The sequence below is a fragment of the Bos indicus genome, chromosome 17 (assembly GCF_029378745.1).
Source record: "Bos indicus isolate NIAB-ARS_2022 breed Sahiwal x Tharparkar chromosome 17, NIAB-ARS_B.indTharparkar_mat_pri_1.0, whole genome shotgun sequence".
NCBI lineage: Eukaryota > Metazoa > Chordata > Mammalia > Artiodactyla > Bovidae > Bos > Bos indicus.
The window spans coordinates 40,432,580-40,455,897 of NC_091776.1; the positions used below are offsets into that span (position 1 = coordinate 40,432,580).

The 23,318-nt window shown below is 37.7% G+C and overlaps 1 protein-coding gene across 2 annotated transcripts in view; it reads right to left on the reverse strand.

The window, feature by feature from the left end:
• Positions 1-6,125: 6,125 nt before the first annotated feature.
• Positions 6,126-23,318, reverse strand: part of RXFP1 (relaxin family peptide receptor 1) — a 127,781-nt gene continuing 110,588 nt past the window's right edge. For both annotated transcript variants that reach the window (XM_070769197.1, XM_070769195.1), the window contains 4 exons: positions 22,119-22,348; positions 20,077-20,487; positions 18,666-18,884; positions 6,126-6,917 (listed from right to left, as the gene is read on the reverse strand). In XM_070769197.1, the coding sequence (XP_070625298.1) occupies positions 6,616-6,917; positions 18,666-18,884; positions 20,077-20,487; positions 22,119-22,348 (1,162 nt within the window). In that variant the 3' untranslated portion in view covers positions 6,126-6,615. The remainder of the gene's footprint in view (positions 6,918-18,665; positions 18,885-20,076; positions 20,488-22,118; positions 22,349-23,318) is intronic.

The window sequence follows — 23,318 nt, forward strand, 5'->3', positions numbered from 1 at the left end:
CTTTGGTCTTCGTGTGTGTGAGTTCCTCTCCCTGCCTGCCCCACCCCCCAACATATGTTTTTCTAAGGTAGAAAAATCATGTTAATTGATTTCTAATTTTATTTAATTGCCATTTGCTTGGGTTAACCCCCAATTTCAGGCAGTGAGCCTTCTGAGGACACTTAATTCCTCTTGCAAAACTCATAGCTGCCATTGTTTGGAGTCCACAGGCCCAGAGCTCAGCTCTGCTCAGTTTCTGTTGCCATGTGTAGTCCACAGAGAAGCTCATCTTATTTTCAAGAGTGACTTAAAAAAATCATCCCTTTTTATATTTCTTTTTGCTCCGCTTCATGGGAGAGATGGGGAGGGAGGTCAAAACGTAAACATTTTGTCTTACTTAAAGACAAAAAATTTTAAAACTTAGTAGTTCATTGCCAGATCTACATAAACCTCAGAGGACAACTTAATGTTCTGGACTGATGTAGACTTTTAAGAGCCTCAAGAGGATGATGTCAGTAAAATGGAATTTTTAATATTAAAATAGTGTGTTTAGTTTCAAAAATTCTGAGCATGAAATACATGCCAAACAATGTTAGGTTTATAAACATTATTTCATGTAACCATATTAGCTCTTTGAGGAAAGTGATATTATTCCTATCTATAGAAAACAGGCTGAAGTGAAATAATTTGCCTGAGGGTCTCCAACACCAAAACCAATATGCTTGTCTATACTATGCCTTGCTACCTATCTCTTGGTTAACCTTATTAATATTCAAGGCTGTGATTTTACTTAGTTTCCCCATATGTGATAGTTTATGTGTCAACTTGACTGGATCACAGGGTACCCATATGTTTTGTCAAACATTAAGGGTATTTGTGTGAAGGTGTTTTTGGATGAGATTAACAATTCAGTTAGTAGACTGAATAAAACAGATTGCCCTCCATAATGTGGGTGGGCCTCATGCAATCAGTAGAACCATGGACCTTCCTGCCTGATGACCTTTGAACTGGGCCATTGGCTTTTCCTGGTTCTACAGTAGCTTCTGGCTTTTGGACTTGAACTGGGATATTGGCTTTGCAGGTTTTTGGACTTGCCAGTCTCCATAATCTCATGAGCCAATTCTTTGTAATAAATCTCTTTGCATATGTAAATATATATATTTTTGTTGAAAGTACGACATTCTTCATGTAAAAAATGTATTATTTCATGTAAGAATGGAGAAGGCAATGGCAACCCACTCTAGTATTCTTGCCTAGAGAATTCCATGGATGGAGGAGCCTGGTGGGCTGCTGTCTGTGAGGTCGCATAGAGTTGGACACAACTGAAGCAACTTAGCAGCAGCAGCATGTAAGAACAGAAAGGACTCAGACCTGGCTTCAGTAATGATGACATACAGGCTTAGTTGCCCCACAACCTGTGGGGTCTTCCCAGTTCAGTTCGTTCAGTTGCTCAGTTGTGTCCGACTCTGCGACCCTATGAATCACAGCACGCCAGGCCTCCCTGTCCAACACCAACTCCTGGAGTTCACTCAGACTCACGTCCATCGAATCAGTGATGCCGTCCAGCCATCTCATCCTCTGTCGTCCCCTTCTCCTCCTGCCCCCAATCCCTCTCAACATCAGAGTCTTTTCCAATGAGTCAACTCTTAACATGAGGGGCCAAAGTACTGGAGTTTCAGCTTTAGCATCATTCCTTCCAATGAACACCCAGGGCTGATCTCCTTCAGAATGGACTGGTTGGATCTCCTTGCAGTCCAAGGGACTCTCAAAAGAGTCTTCTCCAACACCACAGTTCAAAAGCATCAATTCTTTGGCACTCAGCTTTCTTCACAGTCCAACTCTCACATCCATACATGACCATTGGAAAAACCATAGCCTTGACTAGACAGACCTTTGTTGGCTAAGTAATATCTCTGCTTTTGAATACGCTATCTAGGTTTGTCATAACTTTCCTTCCAAGGAGTAAGAGTCTTTTAATTTCATGGCTGCAATCACCATCTGCAGTGACTTTGGAGCCCAAAAAATAAAGTCTGACACTGCTTCCACTGTTTCCCCATCTACTTCCCATGAAGTGATGGGACCAGATGCCATGATCTTAGTTTTCTGAATGTTGAGCTTTAAGCCAACCTTTTCATTCTCCTCTTTCACTTTCATTAAGAGGCTCTTTAGCTCCTCTTCACTCTCTGCCATAAGCAGGGATCAAATCCATGTCCCCTGCATTGGCAGGTGGATTCTTAACCACTGGACCACCAGGGAAGCCCTTAGAACTTGTTTTCGCCCAAGAAGTTACCCTGTACTTCTCAGGTATCATCTCTCCAACCCCTCTACCCTGGTAACCTCTGATCTACTTTCTGTCTGAATTTGCTTATTCTAGGTATTTCATGTAAGTGGAATCATATAGTTATTTCAACTTTATGTGTCTGGCTTATTTCACATTCATTATGTTCTAGCATATGTCAGAATTCATTCCTTTTTGTGGTTGAATAATATTCCATTGTGTGTGTACACCACATTTTGTTATCTGTTCATCAGTTGTTGGGCACTTGGGTTGCTTCTATCTTTTTGCAACTATGAATAATGCTATGATGAGTATTTTCAAACAAGTATCTGAATCCTGTTTTCTTTTGGGTTTATACCCAAGAGTGAAATTGCTGTATCACATGGGAATTCTATGATAAACTTTTATAGAACAACCAAATGGTTTTCTACAATGACTGCATCATTTTATATTCCCACCAGCAATGTAGGGGCTTCCCAGGTGGCTCAGTCAGTCAGTTCAATCACTCAGTCGTCTCTAACTCTTTGCGACCCCATGAACTGCAGCACGCCAGGCCTCCATGTCCATCACCAACTCCCGGAGTTCACCCAGACTCACGTCCATCGAGTCAGTGATGCCGTCCAGCCATCTCATCCTCTGTCGTCCCCTTCTCCTCCTGCCCCCAATCCCTCCCAGCATCAGAGTCTTTTCCAGTGAGTCAACTCTTTGCATGAGGTGGCCAGAGTACTGGAGTTTCAGCTTTAGCATCATTCCTTCCAAAGAAATCCCAGGGCTGGTCTCCTTCAGATTGGACTGGTTGGATCTCCTTGCAGTCCAAGGGACTCTCAAGAGTCTTCTCCAACACCACAGTTCAAAAGCATCAATTCTTTGGCGCTCAGCCTTCTTCACAGTCCAATTCTCACATCCATACATGACCACAGGAAAAACCACAGCCTTGACTAGACGAACCTTTGTTGGCAAAGTCATGTCTCTGCTTTTGAATATGCTGTCTAGGTTGGTCATAACTTTCCTTCCAAGGAGGAAGCGTCTTTTAATTTCATGGCTGCAATCACCATCTGCAGTGATTTTGGAGCCCCCCAAAATAAAATCTGACACTGTTTCCACTGTTTCCCCATCTATTTCCCATGAAGTGATGGGACCGGATGCCATGATCTTCGTTTTCTGAATGTTGAGCTTTAAGCCAACTTTTTCGCTCTCCACTTTCACTTTCATCAAGAGGCTTTTTAGTTCCTCTTCACTTTCTGCCATAAGGGTGTGTCATCTGCATATCTGAGGTTATTGATATTTCTCCCGGCAATCTTGATTCCAGCTTGTGTTTCTTCCAGTCCAACGTTTCTCATGATGTACTCTGCATATAAGTTAAATAAGCAGGGTGACAATATACAGCCTTGACGTACTCCTTTTCCTATTTGGAACCAGTCTGTTGTTCCATGTCCAGTTCTAACTGTTGCTTCCTGACCTGTATACAGATTTCTCAAGAGGCAGGTCAGGTGGTCTGGTATTCCCATCTCTTTCAGAATTTTCCACAGTTTCTTGTGATCCACACAGTCAAAGGCTTTGGCATAGTCAATAAAGCAGAAATAGATATTTTTCTGGAACTCTCTTGCTTTTTCCATGATCCAGCGGATGTTGGCAATTTAATCTCTGGTTCCTCTGTCTTTTCTAAACGCAGCTTGAACATCAGGAAATTCACGGTTCACATATTGCTGAAGCCAGGCTTGGAGAATTTTGAGCATTACTTTACTAGCGTGTGAGATGAGTGCAATTGTGCGGTAGTTTGAGCATTCTTTGGCATTGCCTTTCTTTGGGATTGGAATGAAAACGGACCTTTTCCAGTCCTGTGGCCACTGCTGTTTTCCAAATTTGCTGGCATATTGAGTGCAGCACTTTCACAGCATCATCTTTCAGGATTTGAAATAGCTCAATTGGAATTCCATCATCTCCACTAGCTTTGCTCATAGTGATTCTTTCTAAGGCCCACTTGACTTCACATTCCAGGATGTCTGGCTCTAGGTCAGTGATCATACCATCGTGATTATCTGGGTCGTGAAGATCTTTTTTGTATAGTTCTTCTGTGTATTCTTGCCATCTCTTCTTAATATCTTCTGCTTCTGTTAGGTCCATATCATTTCTGTCCTTTATTGTGCCCATCTCTGCATGAAATGTTCCCTTGGTATCTCTAATTTTCCTGAAGAGATCTCTAGTTTTTCCCATTCTGTTGTTTTCCTCTATTTCTTTGCATTGATCACTGAGGAAGGCTTTCTTATCTCTTCTTGCTATTCTTTGGAACTCTGCATTCAGCTGCTTATATCTCTCCTTTTCTCCTTTGCTTTTTGCTTCTCTTCTTTTCACAGCTATTTGCAAGCCCTCCCCAGACAGCCACCAGGTGGCTCAGTGGGTACAAAATCTGCCTGCAATTCAAGAGACTCAGGAAATGCAGGTTCGACCCCTGGGTCAGGAAGATCCCCTGGAGGAGGGCATGGCGACCCACTCTAGTAGTGTTGCCTGGAGAATTCCATGGACAGAGGAGCCTGGCAGGCTATAGTTCATAGGGTCACAAAGAGTCGGACATGACTGAGCATGCATGCACAAACAAAACCAGCAATGTAGAAAGGTTTCAGTCACCATATCCTTGCCAGTGCTTGTTATTTTCCATTTTTTAAAAAAAAATTGTAACCCCCTAGTAGGCCTAGTCAGAGAAGGCAGTGGCACCCCACTCCAGTACTCTTGCCTGGAAAATCCCATGGACGGCGGAGCCTGGTAGGCTGCAGTCCATGGGGTTGCTAAGGGTCGAACATGACTGAGCGACTTCACTTTCACTTTTCACTTTCATACATTGGAGAAGGAAATGGCAACCCACTTCAGTGTTCTTGCCTGGAGAATCCCAGGGACCGGGGAGCCTGGTGGGCTGCCGTCTATGGGGTCACACAGAGTCAGACACGACTGAAGCAACTTAGCAGTAGCAGTAGGCCCAGTGTTATCTTATAGTGGTTTTGATTTGTATTTTCCTAATGGTTAGTGATACTGGACATGCTTATTGGCCATTTGTATATCTCCTTTGAAGAAATATCTGTTTAAGTCCTTTGACCATTTGAAAAATTGAGTAGCTTGTCTTTTGTTGAGTTGTAAGAGTTCTTTATATATTTTGGACATTACACCCTTCTCAGACATATGATTTGTAACAATGTCCTTTCATTCTGGAAGGTTGTCTTTTCATTGTGTTTGTTTATGTTCTTTGATGCACAAAAGTTTTTGATTCAGGTGAAGTCCAGTTTATCCATTTTTTCCTTTTCTTACTCATGCTTTTCATGTTATATCTAAAAATCCACTGTCAAATCCAAGGTTTTGAAGATTTCCCATATATTTTCTTCTAAGTGATGTATGTTATGTTTATATCATTGATCTGTTTTGAGTAAATTTTTATATATAGTATAAAGTAGGGGTCCAAATTCATTCTTTTGCATGGTAACATCCAGTTGTACTGGAATCTATTGATAAGACTGTTCTTTCCCCATTTGATTATCTTAGCATATCTGTTAACATCAATTGACTGTAAATATGAGGGTTTTATTTCTGTACTCTCAGTTCTATTCCACTTATCTCATTCTAGCTTTTCTGATTCATTCCTTTGCAATACTTTTATCACCTTTTTTACAATCTCATACAATGGTGCTCATTTAAAGCAAAAAGACAACTGGGCAGGAAATTGACAGAAAGGTGCTGTTTTGAGTTACTATCAGAGCATCTTTTTTTCCATAAGAATAAATGTGTATTGCCTCTCAAGTGTATGAAGACTTGAAGAGAGGTCAAATGAGTTCTTAAAACAAAATATCTATGTTTTGCAAATAATGAGACATTTTCTCTGATGTTAATATATTGATTATTAGAAAACACTAAACTTTTATTTAAAAGTGTCCATGATCCTTATGTTTCAAGACAGGCAAAGCTGTACCTTACACTAAAAGTTGCAGGTGGTCTTTGTATTAATATATTGTTGTAGTTATACAATTTAACATTGCAAGATTTTTTTACTATCTGCTCCCAGGAATTTACCACAGTGCCATGCACATAGTGGGTACTCAGTAAATGCATGCTAATAGAACAAATGAATCTTTCTGAAATATATTTCTCTTAATTTCCTACCCAAAATATGTACTAATACATACATATTATCAATATAATTTATTTCCCTTTACACGGGCATCAGTCATTTTGTTTTCTCCCAAATAACCTCATGTCCTTCTAAGCAAATTGATTTTAGCCATTATTATAAATTATTTTGTGGCATTTAGTTTATACTCATAAATCCATCATGAAACATCTCACAGTATTCTCTGTTTAGAATTGGTATCCACTGATTATGAATAGGAGTTGAGTTTAGTTGATTGAGAAATAAGTGATAATTCAGAGGAATCTGCGAAAAGAACTGGCTCCATTAACTCAGAAGGCATCTCCTGCATGGGCCACATTTCTACCCAGATGAATGACGGAGCATATGTCTTCTGACTTCCTTTGCTGTCTATAGATCTTCTCTGTCTGTAGTTATACCAAAACTGATGGATCATTTCTTTGAATGGTCTTGTGGTAAGAGTATAGAGAATCGGGTTCAAAGCACTGTTGATAGGCAGAATAAAAATCACTACCCAAGAGGTTATGGTACCTAGAAGAGAAAAATGAAATTCGTTGAGTTTCTGTGGATGTTTACAAGGTATGTAAATGTCTTTTCCTTAGTTCTCCCCCAGCTGTCTTTTTAGTCTTAATTTTTCACCCCTGATGTCACATAATCAAATACCAAGTCTACATGTAGTTCCAGGATGTTTTTCCAGGGTGCTAGTATTTGAGGGGGTGCTGACATTTCACCCTGTATATTGTCACCCTGCTTATTTAACTTATATGCAGAGTATATCATGTAAATTCTGGGCTGGATAAAGCACAAGCTGAAATCAAGATTGCCAGGAAAAATTCAATAACCTCAGATATGCAGATGATACCACCCTTATGTGGTGGCAGAAAGTGAAGAACTAAAGAGCCTCTTGATGAAGGTGAAAGAGGAGAGTGAAAAAGTTAGCTTAAAGCCCAACATTCAGAAAACTAAGAGCATGGCATCTGGTCCTGTCACTTCATGGCAAATAGATGGGGAAACAGTGGAAACAGTGGCTGACTTTATTTTTTTGGGCTCCAAAATCACTGCAGATGGTGATTGCAGCCATGAAATTAAAAGATGCTTACTCCTTGGAAGGAAAGTTATGACCAACCTAGACAGCATATTAAAAAGTGGAGACATTACTTAGCCAACAAAGGTCCGTCTAGTCAAAGCTATGGTTTTTCCAGTAGTCATGAATGGATGTGAGAGTTGGACTATAAAGAAAGCTGAGTGCCAAAGAATTGATGCTTTTGAACTGTGGTATTGGAGAAGACTCTTGAGAGTCCCTTGGACTTCAAGGAGATCCAACCAGTCCACCCTAATGGAAATCAGTCCTGAATATTCATTGGAAGGACTGATGCTGAAGCTGAAACTCCAATAATTTGGCCACCTGATATGAAGAACTGACTCACTGGAAAAGACCCTAACACTGGGAAAGATTGAAAGCAGGAGGAGAAGGGGACGACAGAGGTTGAGATGGTTGGATGGCATCACTGACTCAATGGACATGAGTTTGAGTAGTGGGAGTTGGTGATGGACAGGAAAGCCTGGTGTGCTGCCGTCCATGGGGTTGCAAAGAGTCGGACACAACTGAGCGACTGAACTGAACTGAACTGACATTTCAAGGAACAGTTTTCTGCCTAAGTAACCTCCTGAATATATCAACAAAAGAATTCTAGTAGCTAGAAATGTGTTTTTGTTTTTTTTTTTTTAACCAGGTGATTACATATTACTCTGATATGATTCAATTTTAGGAAAAACAATATTGTTTAGTATTTAAATCATACCTTTGCAAGTGCTTTAATTATTAGGTAGTGCATGTATTTCTTAGAATATATAGACTTATCCTTAATATATTTCTGCTATTTATTTGGTTTGAAAAACTGGTATGCATTTTTAGGCTTTTGACTAGCTATTTATTTCAATAAAAACATCTTTGGCTAAACTTATCTTAAAATTACTGTAGTATATATGCAACTACCAAATCTTCAGATTTTCTTGATGATTTAATTTATGTTATGTTTCCTCTTGTACTTGTAAAATGTAAGGCACTATCACCACTAACCATGGGAAAAAGCAAAATTAAAGTTTTATGTTTATAAATTTTTAAAGTATGAATGCATATTGCAATATGCATAGTTAACAGGATTTTATACATTTTTATTGTGGAAATTATACATAACATAAAAATTTCCATTTTAACCATTTTTAAGTGTACAGTTCAGTGGCATTGACTACATTCAGATTGTTGTGAACCATCACCACCATCCATTTCCAAAGCTTTCTTGTCTTTCCACACTGAAACTCTGTGCCTTTATACAATAACCCCCCATACCTTCCTCCCCCTAATCCCTGACAACAGCATTCACAAAATTTCTGTCTTTGTGAATTTGATTACACTAGTTGCCTCATATAAGTGGAATCATACAGTATTTGTCCTTTTGTGACTGGCTTGTTTCAATAGCATAATGTCTTCAGAATCTATCCATATTGTAGCATATATCAGAGACACTGATGTATAGAACGGTCTTATGGATTCTGTGGGAGAGGGAGAGGGTGGGAAGATTTGGGAGAATGGCAATGAAACATGTAAAGTATCATGTGGGAAACGAGTTGCCAGTCCAGGTTCGATGCATGATGCTGGATGCTTGGGGCTGGTGCACTGGGACGGCCCAGAGGGATGGTATGGGGAGGGAGGAGAGAGGAGGGTTCGGGATGGGGAACACATGTATACCTGTGGCGGATTCATTTTGATATTTGGCAAAACTAATACAATTATGTAAAGTTTAAAAATAAAATAAAATTGGAGAAAAAAAAAAAAAAAAAGAAATTCCTCCCTTTAAAGGCTGAATAATAATCCACTGTGTGTATATAATATATTTGGTTTAAGCATTGACCAGTGATGGACACTTGGGTTGTTTCATTTCCACATTTTGGCTTCTGTGAATAATGCTGCCTTGCACTTGGGTGTGTGAATGCATGGTTCCCTAATTTCAGTTCTTTTGGGTATATATTCAGAAGTAGAATTTCTGGGTCCCATGGGAATTCTATGTTTAATTTTTTGAGGAACCACCATAGTGTTTTCTATAGCAGCTGTGCCATTTTACTTTCCTACAAGTACAAGAGTTCTAATTTCTCTACATCCTCACCAGTACTTGTTATTTTCTGTTTTTGAGAACAACCATCCTAATGAGTGTGGTGCACCTTATTTTGAAATATCAAGAGTGCCTTATCATCTCTCACACTTTGGGGTAATGTTCCTTAAATTGCTATGTATTCCAGGAATAAAAATTTCTTATGTTCTGGAAAAAATGAAGCAATTACTTGATAATCATATTGACCTGTGTTCCTCTCTGGTCATCTCGGCATGGAATTATTAAAATTTCAACACACTGAGTGTAATTTATTTGAGCAATTAATACACTGCTGCTGCTGCCGCTAAGTCACTTCAGTCGTGTCTGACTCTGTGTGACCCCATAGACGGCAGCCCACCAGGCTCCCCCGTCCCTGGGATTCTCCAGGCAAGAACACTGGAGTGGGTTGCCATTTCCTTCTCCAATGCATGAAAGTGAAAAGTGAAAGTGAAGTCATTCAGTCGTGCCCGACCCTCAGCGACCCCATGGACTGCAGCCTTCAGGCTCCTCCATCCATGGGATTTTCCAGGCAAGAGTACTGTAGTGGGGTGCCATTGCCTTTCTGAATTAATACACTAGAGGATATCAGTGGTAGATTGGGTGATAACAGAAGAACTTGGAAGACAGAATAGTGTAAATCACCCAATTAGAATAGCAAGAAGAAAAAATAATTTTAAGAAATAAGGATAGTTTAGAGGACTTCTGAGACAAGTATACAAATATTTGCATTATTAGGGGTCCCAGAAGGTGAAAAGAGACAGGAAGGGGGAAAATGTATTTGATTAAACAATGGCTGAAAATTTCCTCCACCTGAAGAAGGAATCAGATATCCAGATCCAGGAAGCACATAAAGTCCCAAACAAAATGAACTCAAAGAGATACACACTAAGGCATACAATAATTAAAATGGCAGGAGTTAAAGATACAGAGCGAATTTTAAAGGCAACAAGAGAAAGACAAAGAGTTGCCTACAAGTTGATTTTTCAGAAGAAATTTGCAGGCCAGAAACGAGTGGCATGATGTATTTAAAGTGCTGAAAGAAAAATACCTATAACCTGGCAATGTTATCATTCAGAATTGAAAGAGCACCAAAGAGTTTCCCAAGAAGAAAAAAATTTAAAAATTCATCACTAGTAAGCCAGCCTTACAAGAACTGTCAAAGGGACTTTTCCAAGTGAAAAAAAGAAGGACATAATAAAAAAATAATATATATGAGGAAAAAAATCTTATGGATAAAGGTAAATATATAGAAAAGGCAGTGGATCAACTATTTAAAAGAACTAATATGAAGATTAAAAGACAAAAGTTGTAAAATAAACATCAAATATAACTTAAACAGTTAATGCTGTAAAATAGACATCAAAATGAAACTTCACAGGGAAATAATAAAATGTAGAATAAAAAGTATATATATGTGTGTGTGTGTGTGTGTGTGTGCGTGTGTGTGTGTGTATGTATATATATATATATATATATATATATATATATATTGGAAACTACAAACCATAAACGAACAACAGATACACACAAAAATACAAAGGGAAAGGAATCCAAACATAACACTAAAGAAAATCAAGGATAGATGCTAAAAGACAAAAAGGAAAACTATAAAAACAACCAGAAAACAAGCAGCAAAATGGCAATAAGTACATAACTGTGAATGATCACTTTAAATGTAAATGGACTAAATGTGCCAGAAGAAAGACATAGGGTGACTGAATGGGTTAAAAACTAAGCACCATCTGTATGCTATCTACAAGAGAGTCACTTCAGAACAAAGAGTCACACATACTGAAAATGAAGAGATGGAAAAGGATATTCCATGTAGATGAAAAGAAACCTGGGTTAGCAATATACATATCAGACAACACAGACTTTAAAGGGAAGTCTGAAGCCAAAGACAAAGAAGGGCACTTATATAATGAAAAGGGGTAAACCCAAGAAGAGGATATATAACATTTGTAAACACATATGTACCTAACACAGAAGCACCTAAATATATAAAGCAAATATTACCAGACATAAAGGGAGAAATTGACAGTATTACAAGACAGTAAGGGACATTAATACCCCACTCACATCAATGGCTATATCATCCAGACAGAAAATCAATAAGGAAACAGTGGCTTTAAGTAACACATTATATCAGATGGACTTAATAAATATCTACAGAATATTCCATTAAAAACAGAAGATTAATAATCTCAAATGTGCAAATAACCTTTTCTAGGATAAATCACATGCTAGGCCACAAAACAAGTCTTCATAAATTTAATAAGACTGAAATCATATCAAGCATCTTTTCCAACCACAATAGTATAAAACTAGAAACCAGTTACAGGAAGAAACTGGAAAAACACAGATGAGTAGATTAAACAACATGCTACTAAAAACCTAATGGGTCAACAAAGAAATCAAAGAGGAAATAAAAATATCTTAAGATGAACAAAAATAGAAACACAACCCTACAGAATCTATGGACTACAGCAAAAGCAGTTCTAAGAGGAAAGTTTATAGTGATTCATCACCTCCTCAAGAAATAAAAAATTCCAAATAGACAACCTAACTTTCTAATTAAAGGAACTAGAAAAAGAACAAACATGGGCCTAAGTTAGTAGAAAGAAGGACGTAATAAAGGTCAGAGAAGAAAGAAATGAAATAGAGACTAAAAACAATAGAAAAGAACAGTGAAATTAAGAGTTTATTTTTGAAAAAAATATTGATAGATCTTTAGCCAGACTCATCAAGAAAAAAGAGAGGAATCAAAATGGATAAAATTAGAAATGACAAAGTAGTTACAATTGGTATCATATAAGTACAAACAATCATCAGAGAAGACTACGAACAGTTATATGCCAACAAATTGGGCCATCTACAAGAAATGGATACATTCCTAGAAACATAAAATCTTATAAGAGTGAATCAGGAAAAATATGGGAAAAGGTATTCCATGCAAATGGAGATCAAAAGAAAGCCAGAGTAGTAATATTTATATCAGACAAATGACTTCAAAATGGAGAGTGTTACAAGCGACAAAGACTCTTACTACCTAATAATGAAGGGATCAAATCAAGAAGAACAGAACAATTAAATTTCCTGCATTAGCAGACAGTTTCTTTACCACTGATCTACCTGGGAAGCCCAGCAATACAAGCTTACCTCAGGAAATAAGAAAAATCTCAAATAAACAACCTCTACATACAGGATATATGGAAAAAAGAACAAACGAAATTCAAAATTAGTAGAAGGAAATGAATCATAAAAATGAATCATAAAAAACAGAGCAGAAATAAATGAAATAGAGACTCAATATACAACAGAGAAGATCAATGAAACTAAAAGCTGGTTCTTGGAAAAGAGAAACACAATTGATAATGCTTTAACCAGACTCATAAAAAAACAAGGAAGAGGATCAAAATCAATAAAATCAGAAATAAAAAAGAAGTTACAACTGACATCATAGAAATACAAAGATCATAAAACAACTACGAAAAACAATATGCCAATAAAACAGACAACCTAAAAGAAATGGACAAATACTTAGAAAGGTACAATCTCTCAAGACTGAACTAGGAAGGAATAGAAAATCTGAACAGACCAATTACAAGTACTGAGATTGAATCTGTGATTAAAAACCCCCAACAAAAGTCCAGGACCAGATGTATATTTTTATATACCAATTATGAACTATCAGAACATGAAATCAAGAAAACCATCCCACTTACACTCAAATCAAAAAGAATAAAATACCTAGGAATAATCTAACAATGAAGTGAAAGACCTGTATTCTGAAAACTGTAAGACACTGATGAAAAAAATTGAAGATAATACAAATACATGGAAAGATATACCATATTCATGGATTGGAAGAATTAATATTGTCAAAACGTCCATACTACTCAGTGCAATCTATAGATTCAATGCAATTCCTATCCAAATACCCATGATATTTTTCACAGAACTAGAACAAAAAATACTAAAATTTGTATGGAACCACAAAAGATCCCAAATAGCTAAAGCAATCTTGAGAAAGAGGAACAGAAGTGGACGTGTCATACTTCATGACTTCCAACTGTACTACAAAGCTGCCATAATCAAAACAGCACGAGGACTTTCCTGGTACTACAGTGATTAAGAAGCTACCTGCTGGGACTTCCCTGGTGGTCCATTGGTTAAGATTCTGAGCTCCCAATGCAGTGGGCCCAGGAATTAGATCCCACATGCTGCAACCAAGAGTTTGCATGCTGCACTAGGACTTGGCAAAGACAAATAAATAAAAAAATAAAAGAATCTACCTGCCAAGTCAGGGGACATTTTTTTCAATCCCTAGTCTGGGAACTAAGATCCCACATGCCACGGAACAGCTAAGCCCATGCACCACAATTACTAAGCCTGCATGCTGCACCTACTGAAGCCTCCGTGCTCCACAACACAGAAGCCATTTCATGAGAAGAAGTCTATATACAGCAACTAGAGAGTAGTCCCTGTTCATTGCAACTAGAGAAAGCCCATGCACAACAATGAAGAGCCCGTGCATGAAAAGCCCATGCACTACAACAAGGACCCAGAAAAGCCAAAAATAAATACAAAATTAAAAAAAAAAACAGTATGGCACTAGCACAAAACAAAGACACAGTCAATGGAACAGAATAGAGAGCCCCAAAATAAACCCACACATTTATGGTTAATTCATCAATTCTTTGGCACTCAGCTTTCTTCACAGTCCAACTTTCACATCCATACATGACCACTGGTAAAACCATAGCCTTGACTAGACAGACCTTTGTTGGCAAAGTAATGTCTCTGATTTTGAATATGCTATCTAGTTTGGTCATAACTTTCCTTCCAAGGAGGAAGCGTCTTTTAATTTCATGGCCGCAATCACCATCTGCAGTGATTTTGGAGCCCCCAAAAATAAAGTCTGACACTGTTTTCACTGTTTCCCCATCTATTTCCCATGAAGTGATGGGACCGGATGCCATGATATTCGTTTTCTGAATGTTGAGCTTTAAGCCAACTTTTTCACTCTCCACTTTCACTTTCATCAAGAGGCTTTTTAGTTCCTCTTCACTTTCTGCCATAAGGGTGGTGTCATCTGCTTATCTGAGGTTATTGGTATGTCTCCCGGCAATCCTGATTTCAGCTTGTGCTTCTTCCAGCCCAGCATTTCTCATGATGTACTCTGAACTGTGGTGTTGGAGAAGACTCTTGAGAGTCCCTTGGACTGCAAGGAGATCCAACCAGTCCATTCTGAAGGAGATCAGCCCTGGGAGTTCTTTGGAAGGAATGATGCTAAAGCTGAAATTCCAGTACTTTGGCCACCTCATGTGAAGAGTTGACTCATTGGAAAAGACTGATGCTGGGAGGGATTGGGGGCAGGAGGAGAAGGGGACGACAGAGGATGAGATGGCTGGATGGCACCACTGACTCAATGGACGTGAGTTTGAGAGAACTCTGGGAGTTGGTGATGGACAGGGAGGCCTGGCGTGCTGTGATTCATGGGGTTGCAAAGAGTCGGACACAACTGAGCGACTGAACTGAACTGAACTAAATGTATGACAAAGGAGGCAGGAATATACAATGTGAAAAAGGCAGTCTCTACAATAAGTGATTGTTGGGAAAGGTGCACAGGTACACTGAAAAGAATAAAAATAGAACATCACATTATACCTTATACAAAAATAAATTAAAAATGGATTAAAACCTTCAACGTCAGACCTAAAGCTGTAAAACTAGAAGAAAACATATGCAGTAGACCCTCTGACATTAATGTTAGCAATATTTTTTGGTTTCTATTTCCTCAGCCTAGGGAAACAAAAATTAACAAGTGATACCTGATAAAACTAAAAAGCTTTTGTACAGCAGAAGAAGCCATTGACAAAATAAAAGGTAACTACTGAATGGGAGAAGATACTTGCAAAAGACGTGACTGACAAGTGGAAATATCCAAGATACATAAAGAACAAATACAACTCAATATAAAAAAAAATCTGTTTAAAAAATAGGAAGAAGACCTGAGTATTCGTTTTTCCAAAGAAGACTTATGGATGGTCAACAGGCACAAGAAAAAATACTCAACAACCCTAATCATTAGAGAAATGCAAATCAAAACCACTGTGAGATATCACCTCACACCTGTCAGTGTGGCTATCACCAAAAAGACAAGAAATAACAAATGTTGGTGGGGATGTGGAGAAAAGGAAACCCTTGTACACTGTTGATAGGAATATAAATTGGTGTAGCCACAATGTAAAATAGTATGGAAGTTCCTCAAAAAATTAAAAACAGAACTTCTATACAATCCAGCAATTCCACTCCTTGGTATATATCCAAAGAGAGTGAAAACACTAATCCAAAATGATATATATATCCCAATGTTCATTCCAATGCTGTTCTCAATAGACATGATATGGAAGCAACCTAAAAGGCCATTGATGGATGAATGAATAAAAAAGATGTGGTATATAAACACAATGGAATATTACTCAAGCTTAATAAAAAAAAGAATTAAATTGTGCCATTTGTAACAACATGGATGGCCCTGGAGAGTATTAGGCATAGTGAAATAAGTCAGAGAAAAACAAATACTATATGTTTTCTCACTTCATTTAAGAAAAAAATTTATCAGATCAGATCAGTCGCTCAGTTGTGTCCGACTCTTTGCAACCCCATGAATCGCAGCACACCAGGCCTCCCTGTCCATCACCAACTCCCGGAGTTCACTCAGCCTCACATCCATCGAGTTAGTGATGCCATCCAGCCATCTCATCCTCTGTCGTCCCCTTCTCCTCCTGCCCCCAATCCCTCCCAGCATCAGAGTCATTTCCAATGAGTCAACTCTTCACATGAGGTGGCTAAAGTACTGGAGTTTCAGCTGTAGCATCATTCCTTCCAAAGAAATCCCAGGGCTGATCTCCTTCAGAATGGACTGGTTGGATCTCCTTGCAGTCCAAGGGACTCTCAAGACTCTTCTCTGACATCACAGTTCAAAAGCATCAATTCTTTGGTGCTCAGCCTTCTTCACAGTCCAACTCTCACATCCATACATGACCACACGAAAAACCAGAGCCTTGACTAGACGGACCTTTGTTGGCAAAGTAATGTCTCTGCTTTTGAATATGCTATCTAGGTTGCTCATAACTTTCCTTCCAAGGAGTAAGCGTCTTTTAATTTCATGGCTGCAGTTACTGTCTGCAGTGATTTTGGAGCCCAGAAAAATAGTCTGACACTGTTTCCACTGTTTCCCCATCTATTTCCCATGAAGTGATGGGACCGGATACCATGATCTTCGTTTTCTGAATGTTGAGCTTTAAGCCAACTTTTCACTCTCCTCTTCCACTTTCATCAAGAGGCTTTTGAGTTCCTCTTCACTTTCTGCCATAAGGGTGGTGTCATCTGCATATCTGAGGTTATTGATATTTCTCCCGGCAATCCTGATTCCAGCTTGTGCTTCTTCCAGTCCAGCATTTCTCATGATGTACTCTGCATATAAGTTAAATAAACAGGGTGACAATATACAGCCTTGACGTACTCCTTTTCCTATTTGGAACCAGTCTGTTGTTCCATGTCCAGTTCTAACTGTTGCTTCCTGATCTGTATACAGATTTCTCAAGAGGCAGGTCAAGTGGTCTGGTATTCCCATCTCTTTCAGAATTTTCCACAGTTTATTGTGATCCACACAGTCAAAGCCTTTGGCATGGTCAATAAAGCAGAAATAGAGGTTTTTCTGGAACTCTCTTGCTTTTTCCATGATCCAGCGGATGTTGGCAATTTGATCTCTGGTTCCTCTGCCTTTTCTAAATGCAGCTTGAACATCAGGAATTTCATGGTTCACATATTGCTGAAGCCTGGCTTGGAGAATTTTGAGCATTACTTTCTTAGTGTGTAAGATGAGTGCAATTGTGGGGTAGTTTGAGCATTCTTTGGCATTGCCTTTCTTTGGGATTGTAATGAAAACTGACCTTTTCCAGTCCTGTGGCCACTGCTGAGTTTTCCAAATTTGCTGGCATATTGAAGGCAACACTTTCACAGCATCATCTTTCAGGGTTTGGAATATTAACTGGAATTCTATCACCTCCACTAGCTTTGTTCGTAGTGATGCTTTCTAAGGCCCACTTGACTTCACATTCCAGGATGTCTGGCTCTAGGTCAGTGATCACACCATTGTGATTATCTGGGTCGTGAAAATCTTTTTTGTACAGTTTCTGTGTATTCTTGCCACCTCTTCTTAATATCTTCTGCTTCTGTTAGGTCCATACCATTTCTGTCCTTTATTGAGCCCATATTTGCATGAAATGTTCCCTTGGTATCTCTGATTTTCTTGAAGAGATCTCTAGTCTTTCCCATTCTGTTGTTTTCCTCTATTTCTTTGCATTGATTGCTGAGGAAGGCTTTCTTATCTCTTCTTGCTATTCTTTGAACTCTGCATTCAGATGCTTGTATCTTTCCTTTTCTCCTTTGCTTTTCGCTTCTCTTCTTTTCACAGCTATTTGTAAGGCCTCCCCAGACAGCCATTTTGCTTTTTTGCATTTCTTTTCCATGGGGATGGTCTTGATCCCTGTCTCCTGTACAATGTCACGAACCTCATTCCATAGTTCATCAGGCACTCTATCAGATCTAGTCCCTTAAATCTTTTTCTCACTTCCACTGTATAATCATAAGGGATTTGATTTAGGTCATACCTGAATGGTCTAGTGGTTTTCCCTACTTTCTTCAATTTAAGTCTGAATTTGGCAATAAGGAGTTCATGGTCTGAGCCACAGTCAGCTCCTGGTCTTGTTTTTGCTGACTGTATAGAGCTTCTCCATCTTTGGCTGCAAAGAATATAATCAATCTGATTTTGGTGTTGACCATCATTGACCATTACAAGTTATTTACTAGTAAATTAAGAAAAAAACTTAATTTACAAGTAAATAACATTAATCTAAAAATAAAAAGAAATGGCTTAGGAAAAAAAAGAACTAAGCAACTTCCTCCTAGTAAACATTTGATCAATGAACAGAGCTTTAACTACATGTAACTCTGACTTATGATTCTTGAAATGAGTTACTGTTAGGAATCTTAATACTCTGTCTAGAGGAACTCTTAGAAACAGATTTATTATTTCATTATAAGAAGAAAAAATTTGTACCTGGTATTTCTACCTGAAGCAATGAGAGAAATTTCAGTATAAAGATGGGTATCCAGCATAATGCATCAGTAAATACAATAAAGAAAAACCGTTTGGCAAGGATCATCTCTTTTTTAACTTGATTCCGTATTTCATTTGCTGTTATGGCACTTTGATGAATGCTGTAAAACATACTTCCGTAGGAAAAAACTATGATGATAAATGCTGCCAAGTTAATACCTATTAAGAACACATAGATTATTATTAATAAATATGAGCATTCTTTCCAAACAAACATACCCTTAGCTGTTATTATAAAGGAGAAGGCAAAGACCACAATGTGTTTTTGTTCTTTATAAGAATTACTGAAGTGCAAAAATCGTGAATTAAAAATTTTAAATATTGTTGAAGTTATAAGGATGATGAAATGTTTAATTTTAAAATGACATATTACATCAACATGAATCTGCCACGGGTGTACACGTGTTGATGTATGGCAAAACCAATACAATATTGTAAAGTAATTAGCTTCTAATTAAAATAAATAAATTTAAATTTAAAAAATTAAAAAAGGCATTTATTAAAAAAAATAAAATGACATATTAAAATTATATTCCAGTGATTATAGTGATTTAGTGAATATCCTGGGCTTATTAAATTAATCTGTCTATTTTTTTTATAATTCAGTTACTTTAAATTATACTTTGAGAATATTTTTTCAAAAGGAAACACTTGTCTACTCCCAAGCCAAAGACCTGTGTTGCTACTTTGAGTCTATTCATATTATAAAGGCAAAGAGTTGAAATATATTTTGCTTAGTATTATTAGGGTGAATGCATGAAATGCAAGTGTTTAATGTCTTGTCTTTTATTAAAGTGCATCATATGTGAATTAATATGATAAAGTGGTAATTTAGAAAAAAATTCTCTTTAGGGAGTTTTGATAAAATCCACCCCCAGTGTCCATTCTGGCTAGAAGATCTGAAATTAAAATGTAAGTTAAAAGGCATAATGAGTTTCATATTGTGACTTATTTTAGCACTTAAATAAAGGGGCTTTTAAAAAATACTCATTTTAAGTCTTGAATCTTCTACAATATTTTTTTCTGTTTTTTTTTTGTTTGTTTGTTTTTTTTTTGTTTTTGGCTGAAAGACATGTAGGATCTTAGTTCCCTGACCAGGGATTGATTTTATTTTTGCCAGTCTTTTTTTTTTTTTTCACTTTTGGATGGCACACAACATGTGAGATCTTAGTTCCCTTGCCAGGGATCAAAACCCACATCTCCTGAACTGCAAAGCAGATTCTTAACCACTGGACCACCAGGGAAGTCCCTCTGGCCAGGGATTGAAACTGCATCCTTTATATTGGAAAGGGAAATCTTAACCACTGGACTGTCAAGTCCTTGAAAAGGCTTTTAATACAGAATTTCTTACCAAGAAAAATTGCCACTGAATAAATCTGGGCTCCAGTACTTTCTGCATCTTCTGAATGAAGAGGGAAACATACTCCATTGGTGCCATAGTAGTTTTTGAAAAAGTCCTTATTGCTCAGTGGAATGAAAGCCACGATAACCCCAATAATCCAAATAAGAATCAAAACTGTAATGGTTCTGCATTTTCCAGGTCTTAAACATCTAAAAGGATACACAATGCAGATATATTTTTCCAGTGTCAGAAATGTTAAAAGTAATACAGATACTTCTGTGGACAGAATGGCCAGGGACCCCAGAAGCTGACAATGAATGCTCTCCATCCACAGCTGCGCATGTTTATTGTATTCTCCTCGAAACTTCAGGTCAAAGGCTCCGATCACAAATAGATAGATTCCCATCAAGCAGTCGGCACCTGCAGGAATCAGTAAATTTAACAAATGTAGAGAAATAAATAGGTGAAACGGAATTATCATTAAACAGTAATATTTTTAACATTAGCCCCAAATAGACAAGTGTCTCTATCTTGGGGGGAGGTAAGATGTATTCTAAGAATTCATTTATGCGTGAGGACCATTTCATCAACTCTCTATGATAACAATGCTTACAGCACCCTCTGCAGCTAAATATGTAATCATGTCTCTGCTTTTATCTAACACACAGGTCTGTAAGAGCAGGAGTCTTGTCTGCTTTGTTTTCCTTCCTAGTCCCATCACCTAGAAATGCTGAATAAATGAGTAAAATGCAACTATGTTCTGCATTCAATTATGAACAAGATAGGGGTATTATAATTTGGTTCATTTCTTCCACTGAAATTCTCCCAGTTTAAGAAGTTAAGTCATTCAAAATCCCAGAGAAAGTATTTCAGAAGCTGCTATGATAGAGTAATGACTATGAATTTTGAGGTCTATAATTTAGAAGATATGAATAATTATGAAGTGCTCTGTAGTTAGTATAATTTTAAGGGGCTTAAATGTCTTATCCAGAGGTGGTCTAAGCAAAACTGTTCTGATTCTTTCTTCCCATGTTAACATCTTTCTCTGTCTCTTTTGAGACTCCTCCAAATCAGTTGTTCATGTGATACATTTCTTGGTGTATTTTCTTTTTTAAGTAAATATTGCATATCATAAAGAGAATTTTTTTTAACTGTGCAAGCATTCTACACAATGATCCTAAAATCACATCACAGTGTAAATCACAAGGGTAGCCTTAATCTGTAAACACTTTAGGTTATATTCTAGCCTTTACCAGGGAAATTGAGTGAACTCAAAGTTTTATAGCTAGCAATACAAAGTAGCTAACAATTTCTGAGTTCTATTTCTTAGGCAGTTTGCAATGAAAAAACAGCTCAGCCTTAAACTTTGAATGAGTGTAGGGGTAAGACATAGCACAGCACTCATAAAAAGCAGGACACCATGTAGATGGATGTTTGCTTGAGGGAGTATGGGTGAACTATAGGCCACTTGACCCAGATTATAAACAACCAGAAGACTAGTTTCTTGCTTTTCTTTATTTTTTTTTTTTATATTCTTCCTTTAACATACTACCTTGCAATCACGTTTCAGCAACTTAAAATTTTTTTTTTCCTGGTGGCTCAGCCGGGTTCAATTCCTGGGTCAGGAAGATCCCCTGGAGAAGGAAGTAGCAACCCACTCCAGTATTCTTGCCTGGAGAATCCTATGGACAGAGAAGACTGGCGGCTACGGTCCAAGAGGTCACAAAGAGTTGCCCACAACTGACCGACTAACTCACAAAATATTATACCTTTAGAGAAGAAAGTGAATGAACAAATGCTTCCTTATCAGACAAAATTAACGAATGAGTGCTTCATTAATCTGTGTAAGGTGACTGAGTTTTCTTACTTTAAAAACTTTCTTATCACTTTATTTTCATGTAGCATTTCATTGAATGCTTAGAAAACATCTAAGCAAAGGGGAGAAAATTTTAACATCCTATGATTCTAGTACCCTGGTTACTTATTTTCTAATAGTAACACTTTTATACATTTCAAAACTTTTAATTCCTCTTCAGCCAGGAAATACTCACAGCAGAGAGAAATGATTGACATGGCATGCAGCTTGTTCTCAGACCTGATATAAGGTCGCATACAGATGACAAAGATGTTTCCAAAGCATGTAACTGCAGACACAACCCAGACGAACACTCTCTGAATAATGCTCGCCAAGAGATCCTCTAAAGATGAGAGTCCATCAGTGTTTGGTTTACAGATGCGAACATGCGGTGCATAGCCACAGTATTGAAATCTCTTAAAATAGCTGTTGTGCAAAGAGAAGGGAAAATAAGACTTTAAACTGAAGTGTCACTCTACCTTAATATCTATTTTCTCCATTTCCTCTGTAAAAAGAAAACATCTTAGTCTCAGAAGAATAAAAGTAAAACATTCAGGACACTAAAGTTTTATTAAGAAACTTAAGTTTAATTCGTATTAACTTGATTACTATAAATGAATGTGTGGGTGAGAGCAGTAAATGGGCATAATGAACAGACAAGCATTAGACATATTTTAGAATGTAAATCAATTGTTGTCATGTGATCTAGATAATCCACTGAAGGAAACTGTTACTGGGTTTTCAGTGCTTAGTGCATAAGTCCTCTGTTGCTACAATTGATTTTGCTTTTTTAAACCCAGGGGAAGAGAGTTAAAGGCTTTGTCCTCTGTGCTCCTATGGCTTTTCTATTATAGAAGTTGTATGATCTGTAACTACTTGCTAACACGTTTATTCTCACACTAGGTTTTGGTACATGATAAGGCGTTTGATAAATATTTGTTGAGTGAATTCTTTCATCAGTAGAGAGACCTCCCTTGTTAATAAAAGACACCACCTGGCTAATCAGTAGTTACTACTGTGTACTACCGACACCCACACCATTTATTGAGCATCTTCTAACTATAACTTCTCAAATCAGGAATAACTTCTTAAATCAGCTCAATGAGGTTGGTGTTGCTATCACTATATGAGGAGATGAATCCTCAATGGAGGCAAATTATCTGCTAGGAAACTTTCTACTAAGTGCAGAAATTTAGTATTCAAATTAGATCCGTTTGCCCCTAAAGCCATGTACTCTGGCAAAAAGTATAAATGATCTTTATAGTATAAAGAGCTGTAGTAATACAAGATAAAAACTTGACAATTACAGTCTATAGTCCTGTTGTTTAACTCTTACTGCCTGGATCCCAGGACCTGCTCAATTCAAGTCTAATCCTTGAGTTGTTTCTTGGGTTTT